Consider the following 24,707-nt stretch of genomic DNA (forward strand, 5'->3'; position numbering starts at 1 on the left):
AAACTTATGAACATGAAAGGGAGAAATTGAGAAGAATGGTTAGAAGGACACGTAAAGAATGGAGTCTGAAATCAATATTGGGAAATGATGGACATATAAAGGATATTCACTGATTAAGGAAATCGTTATTTATTTATCTACATAATACAAAATAAAAATATATATAATTTGATATAAAGTAATGTTGCTACAAACTCATGTACAGTAGGTGGCAGTATGCACCTTAAAGTTGCTTGCGATCGCCATAATAGAAAAGAAGAAGAAGAAGAGCAGCAGCAGCAGCAGCAGCAGCAGCAGCAGCAGAAGAAGAAGAACAGCGGAATAATGTAGCTATTAGTATTTGTTGTTTTATGTGTAGAATATTAGTTTTTTTAATTTAAATTAAAATATATAGAGCCAGCCAAGTTGCTCTGTATAATGTCACTGACAGCAACTGATAAGAATGAAGTTGAATCTCCAGAAACTGTATCAGCGGCTTCCAAAGATGAAGCATTTCCATCTGGACACACAAGTTCCACAGCCAGACATTTATCTCAGGAGGAGCTGGACAGACTGAACAACGAGCGAGCTTTGGTGTCCGACTTCAAACAGATGAAACTGGAAAAAGAAGCTCAAAAAAACTGGGACTTGTTTTACAAAAGAAATACGACGAATTTCTTTAAAGACAGACACTGGACCACGAGGGAGTTTGAGGAGCTTAGAGCATGTAGAGAGGTGAGCAGACAGTACAAAACTTTTACATTTCTGAAGGCTATGGGAGAGTAAAGGTACAAGGAAACTAAAGGATCAAAATGTTACTACACTGCAAACAATAGAAATCTAATGAAGTCATTTTTTTAATTAAAATAAGTGCATTTTTTTCTTGAATTGAGGACACTGCCAATGGAACAAGACATTTTACATTTAGAATGAGAAAAAAAAGACATTTCATTGTCTTATTTCAAGTGCTTATTATCTAATTATCTTACTTAAGAGTAACAATACTCATTCTATTGGCAAACTATGTATTTACCTACTCAAATTAAGGGTAAATACACTTAGATTTAGACATTTATACTTATTTCTAGATAGTTTTTGCAGTTCACAGACTTAAAAACAGCAATCTTTCTAGTTCGAAGGGATTAAATTGAATCAAATTAATCAAGTAAATAAAATATTTTTGTTCACCTGACCAATAGGTGCCACAAAGTCAAAACAACAGAATTTTGAACAGAAACTTTTAAACATTTAGAGCTATGTTGACATAATGTCAAGGTGTGAAGCAGAGGCATAGGCAGAAAATCTTAATAGGGATTGCCAAACCAATGTAAACTGAGGGGTGGCCGAAAGCGGATAAGCGCCAGAACCTCAGGGTCCATCTACACTGTTCCAACAGGAACAAGCACAAAATCCATATTCACTAAATAAAGGCAAACTATACTTTACTACAGCCTTTTAATTACAAATAGATGCATATATTTAAACACCCATGCTGTCTAAAAGGTATAGTGGACATTTTGTCCACTATACAAAATATCTTTTCCATTGTCATTACTTACCTACTTTTATAAAAACTTGTTCTGCGTAACATTAATATTACATGTACTAATATCTACATTAAATGGGTTTTTAAGTTATTATTAAAGTAGTTATTTATCTATCATTTCATTGAAAACTCCTTGATGACTTTCAGAGACACATAATTTTCTCTTTACCCCATATAACACAAAATTAGGGTCTTTAAAGAGCATGAATTCTGTATATATCAACTATAATGTTAGTATTTAGATGTGCATAATTAACCACAGCATTTTAGTTGTAAAGTAACTATTTATATGATTAATATTAATATGTTTAATAAGTTTAAACATTCCTCTTGATAGTATTACTGCTGCCCCCCGTCTTGCTCCGCTCCTGGTGTGAAGACATCAGCAATAAACCTACTAGAGGCAAATTATGTTGCTTGTTAATTGGAGAAACATTTAAGACTGCCGCCTCCAAAAGAAGCAGATGTCTGAAATTAATTGACCAAAAAAAGGGGCGAGGCTCCAATGTTGAATGTTTCATATTTAAATGTTATTTTTCATGTCAGGACATCATAAAAGGATCAAGCTAGGTGTTTGGAGGACTTTCATTTCCACTTAAAAATGGCAGCACTGCATATGTTTCCAAAAGAATCCTTTAAATAAATCAGACTTCTGGAATAGGACAGATGACATCAATATATAATATTGCTGTTTGACAGAAGTTTTTGTATTTTTTCTTTTTTACAGTTTGAGTCCCAGAAGCTGGTTCTCCTGGAGGCTGGCTGTGGAGTAGGAAACTGCATCTTCCCTCTATTAGAGGAAGACCTGAACATCTTTGTTTATGCATGTGATTTCTCACCCCGCGCTGTTGAGTTTGTGAAAGTAAGAGTTCAACCTGTTTGTCTTTGTTGTTTACAGACGCTTAGATATTTAGCCAGTCTTTAATGCAAAGTTTGCAAAAAGTGACAAGTGTTTGAAAGAAGTCAGGCTTTCTGTTGTGGTTCGTGTCTTTCTAACAGAAATTATAACAAAGGAACTATATAATTATTACAACCAGCAGTCTTGGTGGTTGTGAATAGTGAAAGTTTTGATCTGTTTTGTTGAGACAGAAAAATCCTCTCTTCCGGCCTGAGCGCTGCTGTGCCTTCCAGTGTGATTTAACAAAAGACGATCTGACAGAAAATATTCCAGAGGGCAGCGTGGACGTCGTCACTCTCATCTTTGTCCTGTCGGCTGTCCATCCTGATAAGATGAAGCTGGCATTGCAGAACATTGGCAAGGTAAGAGCAGAGATGGCAAAACAAGCGTTGTTTTTGGTTACTCTGGAAACATTTTAGTAGCTCAGAAATTTCCACAATGCTTTCATGTCTCACAATTACTACAAGAAAGGTTTATGGGTCTCATATAATTGAATATGCATGCAAAAGGAACCATTAGTGCTTGGAAGAACTGTGCAGCTAATGCTGTTGCCTCTGCTCTCACCAGCCCCTCACAAACACTGAATTGCTTTATATGGTTATATGACATGCAGGGAAAAATACAGATACTTCTTCCATTAAGCATCAATATACAAACAATAGTTTAATAAGATGAAAAAGAAAAAAAAACACAGCACTAGAGATCATAAAATATATATTAGTTACTATATTAAAAACTGCATCATAAAATAACAGGACAGTAAAAGGGTCACACAAATGTAGAGTAAAAAGTGTATAAATAACAAAATTAAGTGGAAAAATGTTACAAATGCTGCACAGAAAGAGCAAAAAGAATTTTTGAATATACATACTGCATAGTCAATAATAAAGAATAAATAACCAACATATGCTAGCATTGTAACAGTTAAGTGGATATGAGAAATAGCAGCAACAGCAGAGATGTGCAATGACAGCAGCATGTTATTCAACATCAGCAGCAACATTTTACAGAGTGGAGAAAAAATATATGTTTGGCCTTTATCCCCCTACAGGTCCTACCTGAAGGATCAGTCTGAACTGATATTAAGCTAGAAGCAGGAGTCTTTACAAATGTTTCTGGCTCCTCTGGTGCATCTGGCATTCTCCTCCCGGAGGGTGGAGTTTGCTAATTAGCAGATCCCTGCTGCATTCAATTGCACTCAGACATCTTCTGTTTACAACTTTAGACACAGTTCAGATGACTTATGTGTTCTCTTTCCACAGTGTGACTAAATGCATGCACATTTGCCCATGCAATTGTTTTCTTTAATAATTTAATGATATTCCATTTATAACATTTCCTTTTTAGTTGCATTTACATATACAATTTCAGCCTTTTTTTTTTTGAAGCATTGGATTTCTGGTGGGAACCTCTGTGTGTGTTTTCTGACTTTCATGCATTGGAGCTGTCTAAAATGCCCTTAATCTCTGCATCAGGTACTGAAGCCTGGCGGTGTCGTCCTGTTCAGGGACTATGGCCTGTATGATCACGCTATGCTCCGCTTTAAATCTGGCAGCAAGCTGGGGGACAACTTCTACGTTCGCCAGGATGGAACAAGGTCCTTCTTCTTTTCTAAAGGTCAGTAAAGTTCATTTCTTGCATTCTGTTCAGCATCAAATTAAAATAAAGCATATTGAATACTTGTGTTTTTTTAGTTTAATGAATTTAACCCGATGTCTGTTATGTTGATGTCATTGTGATTATTCCCCAGTTTCATTCTTTTTTCTTTAACTATTGATGAGTTTTAGTGAAATTTAATCCATTAAAATATAATGGTCCATCAAACGTATGAACTAAGAGCTCCTTTTGGATTGTTATGGATTGTGATTGTTATATTTTGCAGCTCTATTGTTGATTAATAGTCACAATATGAACCTGGAGAGAGAGATTTATGAAAAACAGTGATCCTAAACGGTCAAAAAAGTTTGGAATTTGTTTATGTTTTTTAGATTTTTAAGTAGAGAAAAAGAGAAGCAGGTATGTTATGTTTTATTCCCTTAGTAACAGACAGACTCTGCTGGAATGTATTTTTTATTTCAATGCAGAACATGTATCTAAATTATGATATATTAAAGTGGCTGTGATTGTAAAACAGACTTTCTAATCCATCATAAATATCACATACCTCAATATTGTTTTATTAAAGTCTCCCTCTGTCTCGTCTGTGTTCAGAGTTCCTGGCTGAGCTGTTTGAGGAGGCCGGCTTCCAGTCTGTGGTTAATGAATATGTCCTGAGAGAGACGGTCAACAAGAAAGAAGGACTTTGTGTTCCTAGAGTTTTCCTTCAGAGCAAGTTTATCAAACCACCACATTTCTAAAGCGATCTGGGACTGTTATCTCTCTTCTTAATCGGGGAGAGCAAAGATGAGTGCTGAAAAGTGAAAAGTAAAACAATGAGTTTCTGCTGAGCAAAACTGGGAATTAAAATAACTGACTCGGGTTGTTTTATGCTCCAGCTTCAGTGTTTAAATTCTTTTTCCAGCTCATTGTTCATGAACAGCATAGGATTTTTTTTAAATATTCTGTTTGTTTTCTATCATTTTGTCATTTTTTTCTATCTCTGCCATTTATCTTATCAAAATAAAACGTAAAACCAGATTAAGTAGTTTCAGATTAGTCCTTTCTAATGGTCTCAGTACTTTGTCATTGTTCAAAAATAATGTAACTTAAACAAATATAGAATTACATTGTCCATAAGTTGTTTTTTTTATCGAACAATCACTGCACTGTCAGCTGGTTGCTATGCGCCTTCATATTCATCAAAACTTGATGGGATCTTTGACAAAAATCTAGATTTATATGTTAAAAAAATGCTAGATTGCCATGAAACGTTTAAATTTGTAATTGCACATTCTGGCCAGAAGAGTGTGCTGTTTATTATGCAAAAGATTTAAATATTAAATTTTAAGGGTGGTCTGTCAGATTCTAGGAATAAAAAAACACCTTTCTATATCTGCATTTCTAAATATAATTTGCTCCAGTTTAACTGTGGCTTCATTCCAAAGAAGCATTTATTGACCTTCTCTGCCTTTGACTGAAACATTGAGGTAACAAACGTCTCACTGAAGGAGCTTCATCTTCCAAAACAAAACGGAAATAAGATTTTATAATAAAAACACACTTTTATTCCAATTTCTCATTCTTTTTAACTCTCGTTCTACATAATGTTTTTACTGATTTTACAGCAAAAAAAAAGACTGGCCAGTATACTTTCATGGAAGGACAACGCTTAAAAGTCATTTGTTGAAATGAGCTTAATTTTTCTCTTTCTATGTTTATGCATTTAGCAGACGCTTTTATCCAACTGTTAAAATGCATTTTATGGTGTTTATTTAGATGTTTCTCACTCGGAGGTTCTAAGCAGGGCAGCCGGATGAAGCAGTGTGGGGTCTCAGTAAAGCATTTCCATGATGATAAAATGTGGTTTCCTGTTCAGGAGCTCTGCTGTGAGGTTTCCAGTGCCACCTAACACAATGTTTTTTTTCTTTGACCAACTACTTTTAAGCAAGAACATCAATGTATAGCAGTTTTTAAAACGTAATTTGAACCACTCAGGTAGCATCTCACATGGAAATTAAATGTTTTCTTCCTCTTGGATTCTTTTTTTTGTTTGTTTTTGTTTTTTGGAAACAAACAACCGATTAAGAGTTAAAATGAATGCAAGTAAAGAAGGCTGAAGGAAGTAATGATGCATTCTTTCATGTTCCTTACCTGCTTAAACCCCTTCAGAAAGCAATAGGGAAACTGACTTGTTTACCCTGGAGACGTAACATAAAAGCACTGCTAATTATCTGCACTATATGAGCTGTTCTTTGGTCTTTGTGAGGAAAAAATTGAAAAATTACATATTCACCAGCACATTATATCTGTACACCTCAGCACATGAACAAAAACAAGAACATTTTCTAGATATGATCATGCTGACCACCTAATTTAATCTGGTGTTTGCACTTTGCACAAATCTTTCTTGAGATATTAACCTCTGATTAGATTATATTGAGCAAAAACTTACCAAGACAAAAACTTAAATATTTGTATCATTTTTCAAATAGGCTTTAGAACAGTTAGAATATTCTGTAAAAGGACACGTAGCAAAGTGTCCTGCTTTGAAAAGCACCTGTAGCCATATCCTTTAACCAGTGCTTCAAAGTGAGACCCAGTAAGACATGCAGTTTCCTGTTGGTGGTTTGACTCGCATAACAGACCTGCAGCTTTCAAATTTGCTGCTGAAACAAAACCAGTTGCAGTATGTATCTGTATGCTAAGAGCTAAGAAAGAAAATGAAGTTTTAAAAAAATAATTATCTGCTATAAAGGACAAAGAGGTGAGATTGAGTTATGAAAAAAAAATGGTGCAGCACATTTTTTGTGTGCAACATTTGTTTATTTCCATTTATTGTGCTCACTAGTGTAGAGCTAATTCTATTTGCTGGGAGTTCCTCTGCCCTTCAACAGAAACATACATCCTGGAGTGTTGAATGTTTGAATTGCATTAAAAACATACTCTTGATGACTGGATATGAGAAATAAGCCTGTGTGAAGTCATGTAATCATGCTAATAAAACAATAACTTGTGTTTTACGAAATGGAGAATAGTTCATATGAACACCTTCAATTTGACCATTTAGTTTCAGTCAGAATCTTATCTATCAACACATTTGGCATCCTGATATCTATAAAATGTAAAAGTAATCCTAGCGCCGACATAAATAATTAATATATGCTGTTGAAGATTCTCAGTCATCCAGGTCACAGTCATTAAAATAAAAAAAAAAATAAAAAAACAATCCACTGGAATTTGTTTCCAAGAACCGTCTTCAAACTTGGAAACCAAGTCCAGTGGATTGTTTTTGTTTTTACTTTTCCGAATAATTAATATACAAGTTGAAGTAAAATGGCATAACTTTCACTATTAATAATTGAATATGATATTTTATGTAATGGAATCATATAAAAAAAACATTGACATATTAAACGTTGGCGATTTTTATTTATCTAATAGGTATTTTTCTCCTTTTTTAGGACAATTCCTGAAAGATTCAGCTTTATTTTTTATCCACACCTCAGGGTTGTGCTCAACCTCACATTTCTTCACAGTTTTTCTTTATTTAAGATCCTATTGGTTAAAAGTGACCCAATCATAGGAGTGATCCGAAGATTTTAAACACTCAGCTGACTAGAAAGTTTTCCAACTTATTTCCTCACATTCATTGAAAAAAAATTACGGAGCCCCTAAAGGGACATGGAGGGGGGAAAAAAGAACTTTTGCGAAATCCTGCAATACTTTTGCGAGATCCCGCAATACTTTTGCGAGATCTCGCAATACTTTTGTGAGATCCCGCAATAGTTTTGCGAGATCTCGTAAAAGTATTTTGGGATCTCGCAAAAGTTTATTTTTTGCGAGATCTTGCAATACTTTTGCGAGATCCCGCAAAACTTTTGCGAGATCTCGCAAAAGTATTTCGGGATCTCGCAAAAGTTTATTTTTTGCAAGATCCCGCAATACTTTTGCGAGATCTTGCAATACTTTTGCGAGATCCCGCAATAGTTTTGCAAGATCTCGCAAAAGTTTTGCGGAATCTCGCAAAAGTATTGCAGGATCTCGCAAAAGTATTTCGGGATCTTGCAAAATTTTATTTTTTGCGAGATCTTGCAATACTTTTGCGAGATCCCGCAATACTTTTGCGAGATCCCGCTAAACTTTTGCGAGATCTCGCAAAAGTATATTTTTTCCCTCCATGTCCCTTCAGGGGCTCCGTAAAAAATAACAGCTTTGCAGCAAAAAAAGAGAAAAACATTCCCAAACTAACATTTCACCATAAAAATCCATATAAATATCTGGAGCTGTCCTAAACACACAGTGCAACTTTCCTCACCTTAATGTGAAATTTGCATAAACTCTTAGCCGATATTGATTAAACTTTAAAGCATATTAAGCAATATGGGGATTAATAAAATATTACAAAAAAATTGAACAAATTACAAAAAACAAAAAATTTTAATAAGCACAAAAATATAATTTGACTCAATATAAGATGTTCCGGTCCAGAGATCCATGGTCATTTATTTCTTATAATTTTAATAGAAAAAAAAAACAGCTCAGTTGAATGTTCTACCTGAAAGATACAAAACAAGGGATTTGCGTGAACATGAATCATGAAATGTTTTAATTATGGTCAGCTGTGTAGATTTTATTGTTTTAAGTGAAATATTCTGAATTAATTTAAAAGTTTCTTAATTAACTTACCTTTAATATTGACAGTGATGAAATGCCCCATTGCTTGCTCTCCAGATTTACATGTAGCTTTGCACTGATATCTTCCGTTGTGTGGGGATTGCACACTCATAATCTCCGTCTCAACTTGTCTGCATCTCATGTTGCCGTAGGTGATTGTCTCGTTGACTGTGGTGAAGTACTGACTGGGGTCAGTCAGCTCGAAACTGTTTTCCCCTTCCTCTTTGATCTTATGCCACACCACGTGCACTATTCCACACTTTTTATAATCATAGTTTGCCTCACAGGATAGTTTGACTGTTGATCCTCTAACAGCAGTTATGGTCTTCTGAGGGTAAAGGACCTCAAGGTAATCTGCATTTACATGGGAAGAAAAAGCATTCATGATTAAAAGGTTTGTTCCTGGTTTTAGACTCATGTTTATCATCTTTAAGAAAATAAATTATGGCATGATCTATTTAGCGTTTTCCAGTACTGCCTTTGTACTTACTCCCTGCTTAGGAGCAGATATGATCAGAGATATGTAGGGTAAAAAAAAAAAAAACAATTTTTGGTAATTAAAAAGCAATAATGAAAGTGTTGCAGGCAATGTGGCACAGCTGACGCCAACCATGAACATGTTTGCCGGAACTGCATTGGGTTAAAACCTTTCTGGTCTTCTATCCACCTTACTCTGTGCAAAGTACTGTTGTAGTCTGTACTAAAATATATCTGGATGTGAAATTTATGTGAAAAAATATGATCAATATTTGGTTAAGATATTACTGTCAGCTGGGAGGAAAGAAACAACAATAAGATGACTCGGTACTGAGCCACCCAGCCATACTCAGTGGATGGACAGTGTGGAGGAAATATTCACTGTGGAAAGAATGAATTTCATTTTAAGATTGAAAAAAGCTCAATTAACCCTGTAATGCCAAATGTATCATATTTGATACATATGGTTTCTGAAATGTTTTGCATCTGACACCTTTTGCATAATTAAATGGTAAAAACTTTGCTCAAAATCCTATTGTACACAATCAGATATACCTGATAACAGCCAGCAGAAGACTACACAAAAAATAATCTTGACTTATCGCATAGTAATAAATTATTAATATCAAAAATGTATTTCTGTTTTTTCTTTTCACATATTTTGTTAAAAGGGCAAATAAGGAATTCAAGTAATTTTCTGTTTTGTTTTATTCTTGGATCAGGCTTTAAACGGTAAAAAAAAAGGGGGAAAAATGGTGAACATATAAATTAGCCTCGGAAACTGTCTGACTTTTGTGTCACGACAACCGGTTGCTGTCTTAGGTTTGAGTGTTCATTTTGTTTTGGTTTGGTATCTTGCTGCTGCTCAGAGGGCTGATATGCATTGTTTCTTTTATTGTCAAAAACAATAAAGATAAAAGTGGGGGGGAAAAAAGAGGATAAAGGAAGAATTTTGAAATTAGTGGGGTAAAGTAGACTTGGTGAAAAAGGGGCATTAGAGTTAACCTGAATGACATAATTTTAGACTGAGAAGAAATACCTAAAAACAACATGCAGAAAGAACTAATGTCGGGATTTTAACCATCGCTGCCGCTCTGCTGAACTCAAGTGAAAAAAACTGATTAAGCTTTTGCTGCTGCCAGAGAATTTAGGACAAAATTTGAAGCAAGTAGTAACTAATCAGACGAATTATAACATAGGAACAGATCGTTAGCAAGTGTGACCTGCTGGAAGAGTTTGTAAGTGTTCTCACCTGGAGTGAACACGCTCGTGTGAACAGGTTGGGAAAGACCCTCACTTAGAACATAGAATATTTAAATGTGTAATGGTACCAAAAAAACAAATACAGAACAAGTAAAGCTTGTTTGGAAAAGTTACCATGAGGAACTATTTTTCTCGAAATGAAACAGCTTTACAAAATGTACATCTGAACTAACTAGAAGCCTTCTGGAAGAAAAAGGCCCAAGATGTTGGGTCATAATGGGATGTTTGAATAAACTGAGCAGAATATCAGCACCTGTGCGGGAATGGAGATGATTCTCCTTTGTTTCCTGGTTACAGGACATTGACTATTGTTTACCTTTCTACCTACCAGACTAATCTTCCTCATTCTATGACACCAGTCAGATAACTTCCAGTTGGATAAAACTGGATGATGAACTGATTATGATATCATAAAGCAGAAAGATTTGGGCAAAATGACTGTAGTGTTAGGATCGTTTAGTCAAAGTCCAGAATTCAACTAGATTGAAAAGCTTGGAATTTTAGAGAAAGTATGACTAGATAAAAGATCTGAAATATAGTTGAAACAAAGAAAATGGCAATGATAGAACTTTACAGTCATTTAAAGTTTAAGTAACTACTTCTAAAAAAGGCCATTACTGTAAACTGAGTCATGAGATGTACTTGGTTTTATGTAAATCTACATTTAGAGAAAAAAGTCATAACTAAGCGTGTTGATTTCAAACTTAACTTGCTTCAAAATACTAAAGATTAACTTATTAATTTATAATTTCCCAAGGGAAAGTAAAACAACCTTAAAAAGGTCTGAAGTTAATGTTAAGTGTAAATTTATGAAGAACTTTAGGCAAGTTTATTTGTATAGCAAAATTAGATTAGATAATAAATTAGAAGAAAAATAAAAGAATAAAAGCAAATAAAGATAAAAAAAAAACATTTGTAAAACAATTGGACCACAACCTTAAACTAATAATACCTTAATTAGCAGTTTAATTTCAACAGTCAAAGGCAGTTCTAAACAATTGGGTTCTTAACTGTGACTTTAAAGAACTTACATTTTTATGCTGTTATTTTGAAATCCTCCTGGAAACAGGAAACTGATCTTTTCCTCCCATTTGCTTGAACCTTGTCACAGGAGTGAGTTTACCCCACCCTCTTCCTGAATTTCATAACCATGTAAATAATCGTCTTTCCTTCCTGGAAAGGTTTCGATATCTGCTTTGAGGGTCAGATTGACACAGCTGGCTCTAAGTGAAGAGAGAAAAAAAATCTGGATCTGCACAGGAACCCAGCGGCAGCTCCATGTGACTACAGCTGTTCTCACTGTGGATGATCAGATGTTCAGAACGAGGCCTGTTCTGGTAAAGCTGCTGAATTAATGGAAGCAACAACAGAAACAAGAGTTGGACCGATACCAACTGAAGATGTGGTCTGTGATTCCTGCACAGGCCTGAAGCTCAAAGCCCTGAAGTCCTGTATGGTGTGTCGGGTGTCTTACTGTGAGCTCCACCTGCAGCCTCATTATGTCTCCCCGGCTTTTGAAAAGCACAGACTAGTGGAACCTTTAAACAAACCTGCAGGAGAAGTTTTGTCTTCGCCATGATGAGGTGACAAAGATTTTCTGCCGCACTGATCAGCAGGCCATCTGTATTTTTTGTCACATGGACGAACACAAAGATCATGACACAGTATGTGCTGCGACAGACAGGAAGGAGAGGCAGATTGAATGTCGGACAAAAGTCCAACAAAGAATCCAGAAGATTGAGAGCGATGTAAAGGTGCTGCAGGCGGAGATGGATGCTATAAATCGCTCTGCAGATGAAGCAGTTAAGGACTCCGAGAGGATCTTCACTGAATTAGTTCATGTCATCCAGCAGAGGAGCTCCGCTTTAAAGGAACAGATCAGATCCCAACAGAAAGCGGAGGTAAACCTTGTCAGAGAACATCAGGTGAAGCTGGAGGAGAAGATCACTGAACTACAAGAGAAGGATGCCGAACTGGAGCAGATCTTACACACTGATGACCACATCCAGTTTTTACAAAGTTACTCTGTGCTGACCAATCTGAGTGAATCAGTAGAGTCCCTCAGCATCAATAATCTAACTCTGGCGTATTTCAAAGAGGTGACACATGCTGTGGCAGAAACCTGCAAAAAGGTCCAAGACATTCTCACTGAGACATGGCCAGAAATCTTATCAAAAGTGGTCAAAGTGGAGGCTTTACTGCCACATCCGGAACCAAAGAGCAGAGAGGAATTTTTAAGATATTCCTGTCGGCTCACACTGGATCCCGACACGGTGAACCCTTGGCTGGGACTGTCTGAAGATGGCAGGAAAGCAACAGTGATGAAAGAGAAGCAAAATTATCCTGATCACCCAGACAGATTCACTGACTGGCTTCAGGCGCTGAGCAAAGAGAGCCTGACTGGGCGCTGTTACTGGGAGGTGGAAAGGGGCACGGGGGGGATTTCAGTGGCCGTTGCGTACGAGGATATCAGCAGAACGGGGAATGAAAGTGGGTTTGGAAACAACAACAAATCCTGGACATTTGGATGTTTTGACGTTACTTATTATTTTAGGCATAATTTTGAAAAACTTGTACTCTCAGGTCCAAAGTCCTCTAAAATAGGAGTTTTTCTGGATCAAAGGGCAGGAATTCTGTCATTTTATAGCGTCTCTGATAAGATGACACTTCTTCACAAAGTCAAGACCAAGTTTACCCGGCCGCTGCGTGCAGGAATTTGGGTTTATTGGGTCGGAGACACAGCAGAGTTCCTTACACTAAAACAGACACATGTACTTTAATGGATCTAGTTTAACGGTAATATTCACCTTTAATTCAATTCAAAGTTTTCTATCTAAGGAAAACCAGTTGATTGCATTGACTCATTGACTCAAATACAATCCCTCACACTAAGCATGCTTGTAGCGACAGTGGAGAGGAAAAACTTCCTTTTAATAGGAAGAAACCTCCAGCAGAACCAGGCTAAGAGTGAGCGGCCATCTGCTGAGGCCGACTGGGGTTCAAGGAGACAGAAGCAGAGACACAAAAAGCAGCTGTAAAAGGCGGCCCCATCCAGGAAACACACAGCCAGGCAGACGAGCTCGGAGCCAGCTCCCATGTCAGAGGACGAAGAGAGCACATCCAGTCAGTCACGGTCAGAGAAACAGGACCACACTGGAAAACAGGCTGATCTCCAACATCTATAAACAAGGGTGTTGATGGAAGCAGCACAGCTGATGTTTCTCTCCAGGATGACGTCACAGCCAAACAGGAACAGACGAGGCCTTACAATCGTTCATTAAAGTTTGCAGTCTTTTACATAACTCTAATGGAACAGAGCTAGGGGAGCAGAACTAGGGTTAATGTCTTTGTTCAAATTGTGATCTTGCAGCCTTTCCATGGCATAAATGGCATCTCTCCATTGGTGGTTCTAGATAGGGGCCATCGGGGACCAGCGCCCCTGAAGAACTGGTCCTGGCCCATGTAATGTAATACTAAGTATTGGCAAGCACTTTATAAGCAAGCACTGTTAAAAAAAAATTACTTTACTTTATTAGCTTATTGGAGTTATTTAATCTTTTCACTGTTTTATTTCAGCAATGATTTAAAAATTAAGGTTTTGCACTTTTATTTTCAGTCTTGTTGAAATAGGATCACAGTTTTAGGGAACATCAACTGCAGTTTTCTGGGGAATAACTGATATTTAAAGAAACTGACATGCCGGTTCTTATTTTGACTTATTTCTTCTCTATTGTATTTCTTAAAAAATACCTTTTTTAAGAAATAAAATAAAACTTGTTCAACTGGCCAACTTGCTGCTCTCAGGGGTAAACAAAAAATAAAAAAGTTTAGAGCATTTACAGTGGAAAAGTTTCAAACACTGGCAGAAGTAGAGTAGATCTGTGTTTAAGACAAGTTTCACTTCTAAGCATCGGCCAATCAGCAATCTTCCAAAATTAAGGAAATCACTCCTACTTTTTAATGAACTTTGGTTTTGTTTCAGATTTAACTGTCAGTTTCCAAATGACTTCCAAACCAAGTGAAAATGGGTTGAAAAGACTTCATGTTATGCATCCAAACAGCTACAGTTGGTTGAAAATTGAAAGGTGAAAAGCTGTAATTTTCAGATTGTTGAAAAGTCGTTAAAAATATATATATTTTAAAGACTTTTTTTGGACTAAAATTGGATGAAATCAGACGGACCAAACACAGCCTAATTTAAACTATTGCTGGACTAAATTAAGACTATGACGACCAAACAGATTCATCCCAAATACAAACATCTGTTTTTTTTTGGTGGGTGGAAATCTTTGTGAAATGTGAATCAAATAACATTCAAAGATGTTTAATTTGAGAACATGTAGCTCATAGAAAGTAAATGCAATTAACTTTCAGTGGTTGGGGGGGATTTCTATTCTACTGTCAATGCTTACTCTCTCAGAAGGGATTGCTGCAAAATTAGTGACCTGATACAGTTTGCCAGGGATCCTTACACAGATAAACGTTTGACCAAATAAAACAATACAATGAACATTTAGCGTTGGTAGCGGTAATTGTCTTAGATTTATGATCAGATTAGTCTGTGTTCCATTAAATCAAATGTTTGCACTATCTGTCTGCACTGGTATAAATTCAATTTATTGTCTTTCTGTATAATTATTGTGTCATTGGTTTTCTCGTTAAGTTCCATTATAAGAAATTTTGATATGAAATATTGCTATATAGAATAAGTGAAATAATAAAGTACCTTTTTGCCAGATGTAACCTACCCTGTTTGCTTTGATTTACATTAAAAGCTTTTAATTTTTTCAGGGATTACTGATGACTATTGTACAAAGAAAATACTGCTGGAACATTTCACAGTTTGATAAATGGCACCTCCCCACCTAAACCTCAGTAACCTGTTTCCCACGGTCACCGTTCTTTATTTTTTCTTACAACCTAGATCAGTACACAGTACAACCAAAGAAATTTAAACATTCATATTGGAACTTTATGATAAAACTGTAAAATCATTATTATGAACAAGTTTCTGATTAATTACAAAATTGATTTATTCAGGCTGATATTGTATCTGGTCAATATTATTATCAGTCAATATTAAAAGCTGCGTTAATGTATCAGAAATGAAAAAAATCTACTGGGACCTACCAAGGAAATATGCTCAAAAACTAATACAACAGTTAAACCCTTTATTAGTGCACCATGCGTTATTTTTCCGAGCTGCTTTTGAATGCATCAACACAAGACTTTATGCTGAGAAGAGCTTAACGTGAGCATCGGGTTTTTTAGTAAACCACCAGCAAAAAGCCAAAACCATTGTAGCTTTCTCCAAACTAACCGAGTAGACTGTGTCACGTTGTTTGCTAATGAGACTTTTTAGTTAAATGATGACAAGGTCAAACAGGCCAATATATAAATTTAACCCTATAATGCCAAATGTATCGTATTTGATACATACGGTTTCTGAAATGTTTTGCATAATTTAATGGTAAAAACTTTGCGCAAAATCCTATTGTACACAATCAGATGTACCTGCTAACAGCCAGTAGAAGACTACACAAAAAATAATCTTGACTTATCGCATAGTAATAAATTATTAATATCAAAAATGTATTTCTGTTTTTTCTTTTTTCATATTTTGTTAAAAGGTCAAATAAGGAATTCAAACCAAAAAAAAATAATAATTTTCTGTTTTGTTTTATTCTTGGATCTGGCTTTAAAGGGTTAATAATATATAAGGTTGCTACCTCTGTGACATTAGCTAGTTAGTTTATTCTTTGCATAAACCCAATCCTCTTTCCTTTTTAAGCACACCGTGTGCTCCAATTGCTCTCCACATGTTTAGTGTTTTGGTCACAATAGAGAGAGGAAAGTTAGGAAATAAATAAATAATATCCATGGAATACAATTTATTTTAAATTGAAATGTCACAGCACTTTTATATGCTTCTCTTCCTAATTCCATTTCAAAATTTTGCTTTCCTCATTTTTTAATGGTTATTTCCATAGTAGCGAGAGCAGAGTCTGGGAGGAGATGGACCAGAGGCCAGCAGCAGGGAGAATGATGTTAGGTCTTTACAGGTAAGGAGAGATTAAAACTTCCTGAGAATATTTAATAATATCAGGTATTATTAAAAATGGTTTTCACAGGAAAGGTGAAACTGAATGCGAGAGACTGAGAAATCACTGAAAAATGATTGTTATGCCCCTAGAAATATGGTTTGGATTCTGTCAATTACATCATTCTTATTTAACTAATCGTTATTCAATTTTTTAAGTCGAAATACATTCATAATATGTACACTTATGTATGTAAGTTAAAAGCACAATTTTACATTGATGTATTATAAAAATCACATGGTTGAAAAAAAATAAATGACAGGTACATAAATGTATATTACTACACACAGATTTAGACAAAATATACTCACACTAAAACAGAATATACTACACTATTGAGCATTTCCACTTTTGATAAACTTTACATGCTCATTTGCACGTTCACAAACAACTACAGGTGCTTGGTTCCAGGTACTTAGAGATTCACTTCCATACAGAAAGTCTATATTCTTATCTGCTATCATCACAGTATATATGTCAGATTAAATAATACTACTTATACTTCAGCGATAGTATCAAGGTGTTACTTTATTGTGTTGCTTGTACCATGTCCGTTGCTTGTGGTTTTGTTTTTATATCTCTTTGCTGGTGATGAAGCAGACTGAATTTTTTTTTTCTTATGGTTATCTCCCTTTTATCTCCTCTTTCTTTCATCTTTTCTCTTTTTTTCTGTATTTCCTTTCCTGTTCTATTTAAATTGCAGTGTCCATATAATCTGTAATACTCCCTGCATGAATTATAATAAAGCTATTTATCTGCATAAATCAAGCGGAACACTATTGCGATAGCTGTACTGCTTCACTTGTGAATGCAAAATCTGTTGGGCTCTTTTTGGCATCAAGACAATTATTCCTATTGCCAAATTTCTAGACAGCACATTAAAAAAAAGAGTAAAAAAAAAAAAAGATAAATAAATAAAACTCAACATGATTGTATCCAACCTGGGTTGATTTAAAATGGCCGAGTGTAAATTTGACGGTGAAAAACTTTGGGTGATGATCTTACAGCTACCAAAAAAATGGGTTAATTGGATAACCTGTAACCTGCACTATTGATTGATTTCATTTAATTTCAGACTCAAGTTCCACAAAATATGCAAACGATAGTACTAAAACGAAATTGTACTGAGATTAAAATTAAAAAGCTTAAACTATTGCTAAATTCTGCATTAAAATAACCTCTAACTGGTCTTTTATAGTCAAACGATAAAGTTGGATAGCAACATTTATTTTAAATAAATACTAAAATCAGCACAGTTTGAGATACTTACATCATGAAAACTTTCAGTAAAGATGTGTGGTATATATACAGATATTCCAAACAAAAAAAAAGTAGGTTAATACGATGAAGTTTCTTTCATTTAACACAGAAAAGTATGTATGTGTATGTATATATATATATATATATATATATATATATATATATATATATATATATATATATATATATATATATGTATGTATGTATATATGTATGTATGTGTGTATGTGTATATATATAGATATGTATGTATGCTTACACATAGGTAGATGTTAATATAGAACAGGGGTAGGATTTAATAAGTTTTATTACTTCTTCCTACTCCTTTTTGAACATGATGGTATGTACATATGTTTTTTCTTTTTCTTCTTTTTTGTTTTGTTTTGTTATGACTTTATTAATTTACTTATATTTGCTTTTTATTAAGTGTTCGAAATAAATGATCAATAAAAAAAATAAAAAAAAGCAGCCATTATTCCTGCTACTGTAAAAATAAAATAACATCCAGAGTTTTTATTGTTGATGTTTAAGCTTAACACACAGACTTAAGCAAATATTTTAGACGGGATTTAGTGGTAGTTCTTAAATGTTTCTGGGATGTAATTTCTTTTGCTAATCCTCTGTTCAATGTAACAAGAAAATATTAGCTGGTTAACGCTTTAGGCTATCTGCTCTAGTAGCCTGCCAGCAGTCTGTTTCTTAACAGAGATTACAGTTTTTAAAGAGTTCTACTTTAAAATTAGAGATATTTGTTGCTGTCTTTGTTTTCACCCTCTGGCTTCCCTTGTTTTTTGATTGCCAATAATACACTCAGCTAAATGTTTATGTTTTGTAAATAAAGGTCCTAGTCAGTGTCTCTTGCACCTCATTAGAAGACCTTCAACCGCAGGGATGGCAGAAATTTCTTGGTCAAATTTGGTCAAAACTAAACAGCTTGGGTTCTTTTCAGCAGAGCTGTTTATAGGAAATGCTACCAATCAGGAAATAGAAAAAAAATATTTCATGACTCCACAGTAAAGAAACCTGGGATTTTATAAAGAACTTAAGAGAAGTTGTAAACGTAGCAAATACGACATAAAAACTGTTAAGTAAGGAGAATCATTTGTTGACAGCTTCTTCTTTTGTTCCTCTGATCAAACACAGAAAAGACACGGGCGCTTTTGGCTGCGTTCAAGGCAGTAAATATAAAAAAAAGCTCATAGAGAACAGTTCCTACTATTAAAATGTTTATTTTTTTGGAACAGTTTACATTTGCTTTTAGTTCATGTCTGTGCCAGTTTTCGAAGTTTACCTTCTCAAATAACCTGCTGTTGTTCGATGGACAGTTTTTTTTCTTTTTTTTTACTGCAAATTTTTTGTTTTTAGAGTCAGAAATGTGGACCTTTCGTTTTTACACTGAACATTTTTTCCAATTGTTCTCAGTGCCAAAGGATTCTGGTCACACATCCAAATGTTTTTGTTGTTTTTTTAATAATAATTAAACTTTATTGATCTCACATTGGAGACAATTACCTCTGCATTTAACCCATCCCCTTGGGAGCAGTGTGGGGTAAAGGGTACTTACAACTTTCTCAGAGCACAATCGCGCCGCTCTAACCACTAGGCCAGTTTATTTAAAGTTTGGTTGTATAAGGGTTGAAAGTGTTGTGAGAAGGTTTGCAGACCTTGAGAAAAGGTGTTACTTCCATATAATTAACCTCAAAGAACTGGGTGCATTTTGTCACTTGAGGAAAGCTTCTTCCAAAAGTTCTTATTGTATGTCTTTAGGGCAGGGGTCACCAACGCGGTGCCCGCGGGCACCAAGGGGCCCTCAAGGACCACATGGGGTGCCCTCAACGCCTTCTGAAAACAGCAACTCAGCAGTGGGCAAAGTTTGAAATTTTATTTTATTCTGTGACTCTTCTTTTTAATCATTTATAGAGCATTTCATCATAGTAATCATATACTGCATTTTAGCATTTATAGAGATTTTAAAATTATAATGTTTAAAGGAAAATTAGAAATTAAAAGTTAACAATAAAAATGTGTTTAATTTGGATGAAGTTTAGGTGAACGCTGGCCCCTCTTGTTCATAGGTCAGTATTGGTAGCCCTTCCTATGATTCAATAGCCATGAAGTAGCCCTCAGCCTTGAAATAGTTGGTGACCCCTACTTTAGGGGGAGTGTTTCTTTAAATATGTTTATTAAGTTCAACCTATTAATCACCTCTGATGTTATAGTCCTACATTTATTATAGTTCATTTAAAGCACTTTGGTTCACATTAGTTTGTTTTTTGTTATTATTTTGTTATGTTGGTTGGTGGAGGGGGAGGATGTGTCCCGTATACAGAGGTTCCTGTCCGTTAACCTTTCCTGAATTGAGTGAATGATTGACTTTAGTAATCTCACAGTGGTGGATTTTACTTGTCATATCAGCTCAAATAGTCAAAAGAGAAGAAGAAGGTGCCAAAGGAAAAAAAAGGTGCATAGGATATATACTATAAGTATATACAGTATATCCACATATGACAGCTTTTTTTTTTTTCTATATATAGTAGGATCATTATACAGGGTGATTGCACAGGGTATTTACATGGGTATTTATATAGATGAATATTTATATAGATGAATATTTATATAGATGAATATTTAAATAGATGAATATTTAAATAGATGAATATTTATATACATATATATATATATATATATATATATATATATATATATATATATATATATATATATATATATATATATATATATATATATATATATATATATATATATATATATATATATATATATAGTTACTGTATTGCACTGGGTTTTAAAAAGTAATTGCACATTATACATTGCACAAGTTATTGCCGTTGTAGTGTCGCATTGTAGAGTCTAGATGCAGCAGGGATGAATGACTTGCAACCAGACTCTACAATGCGACACTACAACGGAAATAACTTGTGCAATGTATAATGTTTTGTCTCCTTTCTTTCATCCTCCTTTCCTGAATGCTTACTCTCGAATAAAGGTAAGAAAAATCAATAAATGATTTAAATAAAATATTCATGATAATGCGGAAACAACAGAGACAGTCATTTTTATAGGCATGATGGCCTATATATCAAGCTCATTTTTTCCTATCTTCTTATATTAGCAACTAGGAAATAATTTTACAACATAGCTACTTCTATTAACTGGTAGTTTATTTAATCATTTTGACTTCTTTATTTTTACAAGAGAATATTTTACAAGTTTTAGATCTATGATACGAAGCTATCTAAATATCAAAAGTTTTACTGACCTGTGTCTTCAGCAGACAACAAACTCAAGGTCATCAACAACAGCAGGGTAGGTCCAGCAAGGAAAACCATGTTGCGAGTTTGCATCACAGATGAAATGAGCATTAGGTTTGTAGCACAGGTTAAAAATAGCCTGTTTGGTTGATAGCTTTAGCTCTTGTGGGGTGCATCACCTCTGCAAGTTGCTTCAGTCAAAGTGGGTCGGGTTGAGCGTGGGCGGGCGTTGTGTTGCTTTCTGTCTCAGTGTGTCTGCCTTTGCTCTTACCATCAAAGAGTTGCTTCTGTTTTCACATCCCTACTGTTTCCACTTGGTCGCTTGTACGAAAGGTCACCTTCCCAAAACGACATTTACTGTTTGCATTTTTTTTTATAAAATCACCAGACCTTATTTATTTTAGTTTCCTGCATTTCAATATATATTTTTTTATAAATTAGCATATGAGAAATATTTTTTTTGAATTATACAGAAATTATTTGACTGTTTTCAAATTTGAGAAGAGAAACTAGAACTAAAAGCTAATGCTACTCCCTTCAGAGGACAACACAAACAGGCTACTGTGGGTACTATTTAATGAAGATGCCAGTTGGGGACCTGTGAGGCGTCTGTTTCTCAAACTACAGACTCTAATGTACTCATCTTCTTGCTCAGTTGTGCAACGCGGCCTCCCACTTCTTTTTCTACTCTGGTTAGAGCCTGTTTGTGCTGTTCTCTGAATGGAGTAGTACACACCGTTGTAGGAAATCTTCAATTTCTTAGCAATTTCTCGCATGGAATAGCCTTCATTTCTAAGAATAAGAATAGACTGTCGAGTTTCAGATGAAAGTTCTCTTTTTCTGGCCATTTTGAGTGTTTAATTGACCCCACAAATGTGATTTCCAGAAACTCAATCTGCTCAAAAGAAGGTCAGTTTTGTAGCTTCTGTAACAAGCTAAACTGTTTTCAGATGTGTAACCATGATTGCACAAGGGTTTTCTAATCATCAATTAGCCTTCTGAGCCAATGAGCAAACACATTGTACCATTAGAACACTGGAGTGATAGTTGCTGGAAATTGGCCTCTCTACACCTGTGTAGATATTGCACCAAAAAACAGACATTTGCAGCTAGAATAGTCATTTACCACATTAGCAATGTATAGAGTTTATTTCTTTAAAGTTCAGACTAGTTTAAAGTTATCTTCATTGAAAAGTACAGTGCTTTTCCTTAAAAAAATAAGGACATTTCAATGTGACCCCAAACTTTTGAACGGTAGTGTACATCTGTTAAGCATTCATATGTATGCATTTTCCAACTTTTTTATATTTCAGAAAGGTACCCTCACGTACTATGATGATTAAAAAACACACAAAAAATATAATTGTCTTCCAATAACACAACACATGCTCAGCGTTGGTCCTGATTGGGTTTACTTTGTCATTTTTTGAGCCGGAAAAGAATTTTTGCACCAGGCACCATCAGCAGACTCAAACATCGTTTTGGTCCATCTGCTTACATCATTACATTGGCGTCATGTTCTACATCATGCCTCTGGCAATTTGGTCGTACTAGAGTAAATATTGGTGATGTACTGATCTAACAGTGACATTGGTCCAATATCAACAGTAAAACTGGCCTGCATCTAAAATCTTTAATATAGGGATGCTGATAGGAACACTCTGCCTCTATTTAAAGTTTATGTAACTCATTGTTTGATTATAAATGTTTCATTTATTTTCATACCTACTATTGTTGACTATTGTTCTCTTTTTGTCAGCCTCAGCAGATGGCCGCTCACACTGAACCTGGTTATGTTGGAGGTCTCTTCCTGTTTAAAGGAAGTTTTCTTCTCCACTGTTGCTCCGAGCATGCTCGGAGTGAGGGATTGCTGTCAAGTCATTAACCGATGCAGTCAGCTGGTTTTCCTTAGATAGAAAACTTTGAACCAATCTGACTGTATGATCTAGTTGAATTGTCTCTGTAAAGTGTTTTGAGTAGAGATGTGGTGAATTGACGCTATATAAACAAACTGAGTTTATTCTAACATTCTTCATTAAAAAAATAAGTAGGTGGGGTGTGTTGACCTTGTGGTTATAGCTGTACGCTTGTGCTCTGAGAAGGTTGCAAATACTTGGTTTGATCCCCACAGCCTCCACTCTGGGTTCCTGAGCAAAGACCCTTAACCCCACGATGGCAGCCCACTGCTCCCCAACAGTATGGGTTAAATGCAGAGAATGATTTCTCCATTGTGAGATCAATAAAGTTCAATTATTAATATTAATAAAAATATTTGTGATTCAGGTTGATATTATATCTGGTCAATATCAGTATCAGTCAATACTAAAAGCTGCATTATCGTTAATGTATCAGAAATGAAAAAGCTGTTTTGGGACATCCCAACGAAGTATGCTCAAAAGTGCAAACGCTTTTATAACAGTTAAACCCTTTATTAGTGTGCAAGACATTATTTTTCTGAGCTGCCTTTTAAAGCACCATGAGCACACATGCAGACGTAGAAGTTCGACACGAGACTTTGTGCTGAGAAGAGCTGAACGTGAGCTTCTGGTTGTTTAGTAAACCACCAGCAAAAAAACAAAACCTTTGTAGTTTTCTCCAAACAAACCGAGTAAACTGTGTTTTTTTTTTTTTTTTTGCTAATTAGACTAGTTAGTTAAATGATGAAACGGTCAAACATGCCAATTTAGCAATATGTTAAGTAGTTAGTAATAATTTATACGGTTGTTACCTCTATGACATTAGCTAGTTAGTTTTATTCTTGGCATAAACCCAATCCTCTTTCATTTCTAAACAGACTGTGTGCTCCAATTGCTCTTCACATTTTTAAAATACATATTTTGGTCACAACAGGGAGAGGAGAGTCAGGGAAGAAATTAAAAAATATCTATGGCATCACATTTAATTTAAATGGAAATGACACAGGACTTTTTAATAGTTCTCTTCCTAATTATATTTCAAAATTTTGCTTTCCACATTTTTTTATGTTTATTTCCATAATAGAGTGAGCAGAATCAGAGTGGAGATGGACCAGAGGCCAGCAGCAGGGAGAATGATGTTAGATCTTTACAGGTAAGGAGACATTAAAACTTCCTGAGAATATCTATTGCAGGGAGAAACCAGGCAGATATTATGAAAAGGTTTTCACAGGAAAGGTAAAATTGAATGTGAGAGACTGATAAATCACTGAAAATGTGTCCCCATCCCTTCTGAGATTATGGTTTTTCCCCTGGAAATATGGTTTGGATTCTGTCAATTACGACATTGTTATTTAACTAATTGTTATTCAAAATATTAGACTTGACTTGAAAATGAAAATACATTTATAATATGTAAAAAGTTAAAATTTTACATTGATGTAATCTAAAAATCAAAAACAATATAACTTGGATGCAAACAGTAGCGAAATAGTCAGTTATATAGTTAAGATATAAAGCTGGACCAGTCAGTGAGATGATGGCTGTTTGTATTTCTGTAATTTTCTATCACATCAGTTCAGAAAATGGTTGTAATTATGTCCTGTAGCTCTTGTCATGAATGAGATTAAGTCATTTATAACCAGCAAACACACTTATATGTAATCTGTACACGTGCCGAAAACAGTCTAAATCATTCTCAGAGTCGCTTAACAAAATTAGGCC

General features: G+C 35.0%; 1 protein-coding gene across 1 annotated transcript; it reads left to right on the forward strand.

Moving 5' to 3' along the window:
* The first annotated feature begins 285 nt into the window (after positions 1 to 285).
* mettl6 (methyltransferase like 6) lies at positions 286 to 5,056 on the forward strand. Its single transcript, XM_038282494.1, has 5 exons — positions 286 to 714; positions 2,253 to 2,387; positions 2,615 to 2,785; positions 3,899 to 4,040; positions 4,635 to 5,056. The coding sequence occupies exons 1-5, from the start codon at positions 418 to 420 to the stop codon at positions 4,778 to 4,780; spliced, it is 891 nt and encodes a 296-aa protein (XP_038138422.1). The 5' UTR covers positions 286 to 417; the 3' UTR covers positions 4,781 to 5,056.
* Positions 5,057 to 24,707: the final 19,651 nt, after the last annotated feature.

Source organism: Cyprinodon tularosa, unplaced genomic scaffold (genome assembly GCF_016077235.1).
Source record: "Cyprinodon tularosa strain WSP-4 unplaced genomic scaffold, ASM1607723v1 ctg184, whole genome shotgun sequence".
Lineage (NCBI taxonomy): Eukaryota > Metazoa > Chordata > Actinopteri > Cyprinodontiformes > Cyprinodontidae > Cyprinodon > Cyprinodon tularosa.

Coding starts and splice junctions, on each gene's coding strand:
- mettl6 (XM_038282494.1), top strand. CDS start 418: ATGTCACTGACAGCAACTGATAAGAATGAAGTTGAATCTCCAGAAACT. Junction 2,388..2,614: donor GCGCTGTTGAGTTTGTGAAA/GTAAGAGTTCAA, acceptor TTGTTGAGACAG/AAAAATCCTCTCTTCCGGCC. Junction 2,786..3,898: donor CATTGCAGAACATTGGCAAG/GTAAGAGCAGAG, acceptor TCTCTGCATCAG/GTACTGAAGCCTGGCGGTGT.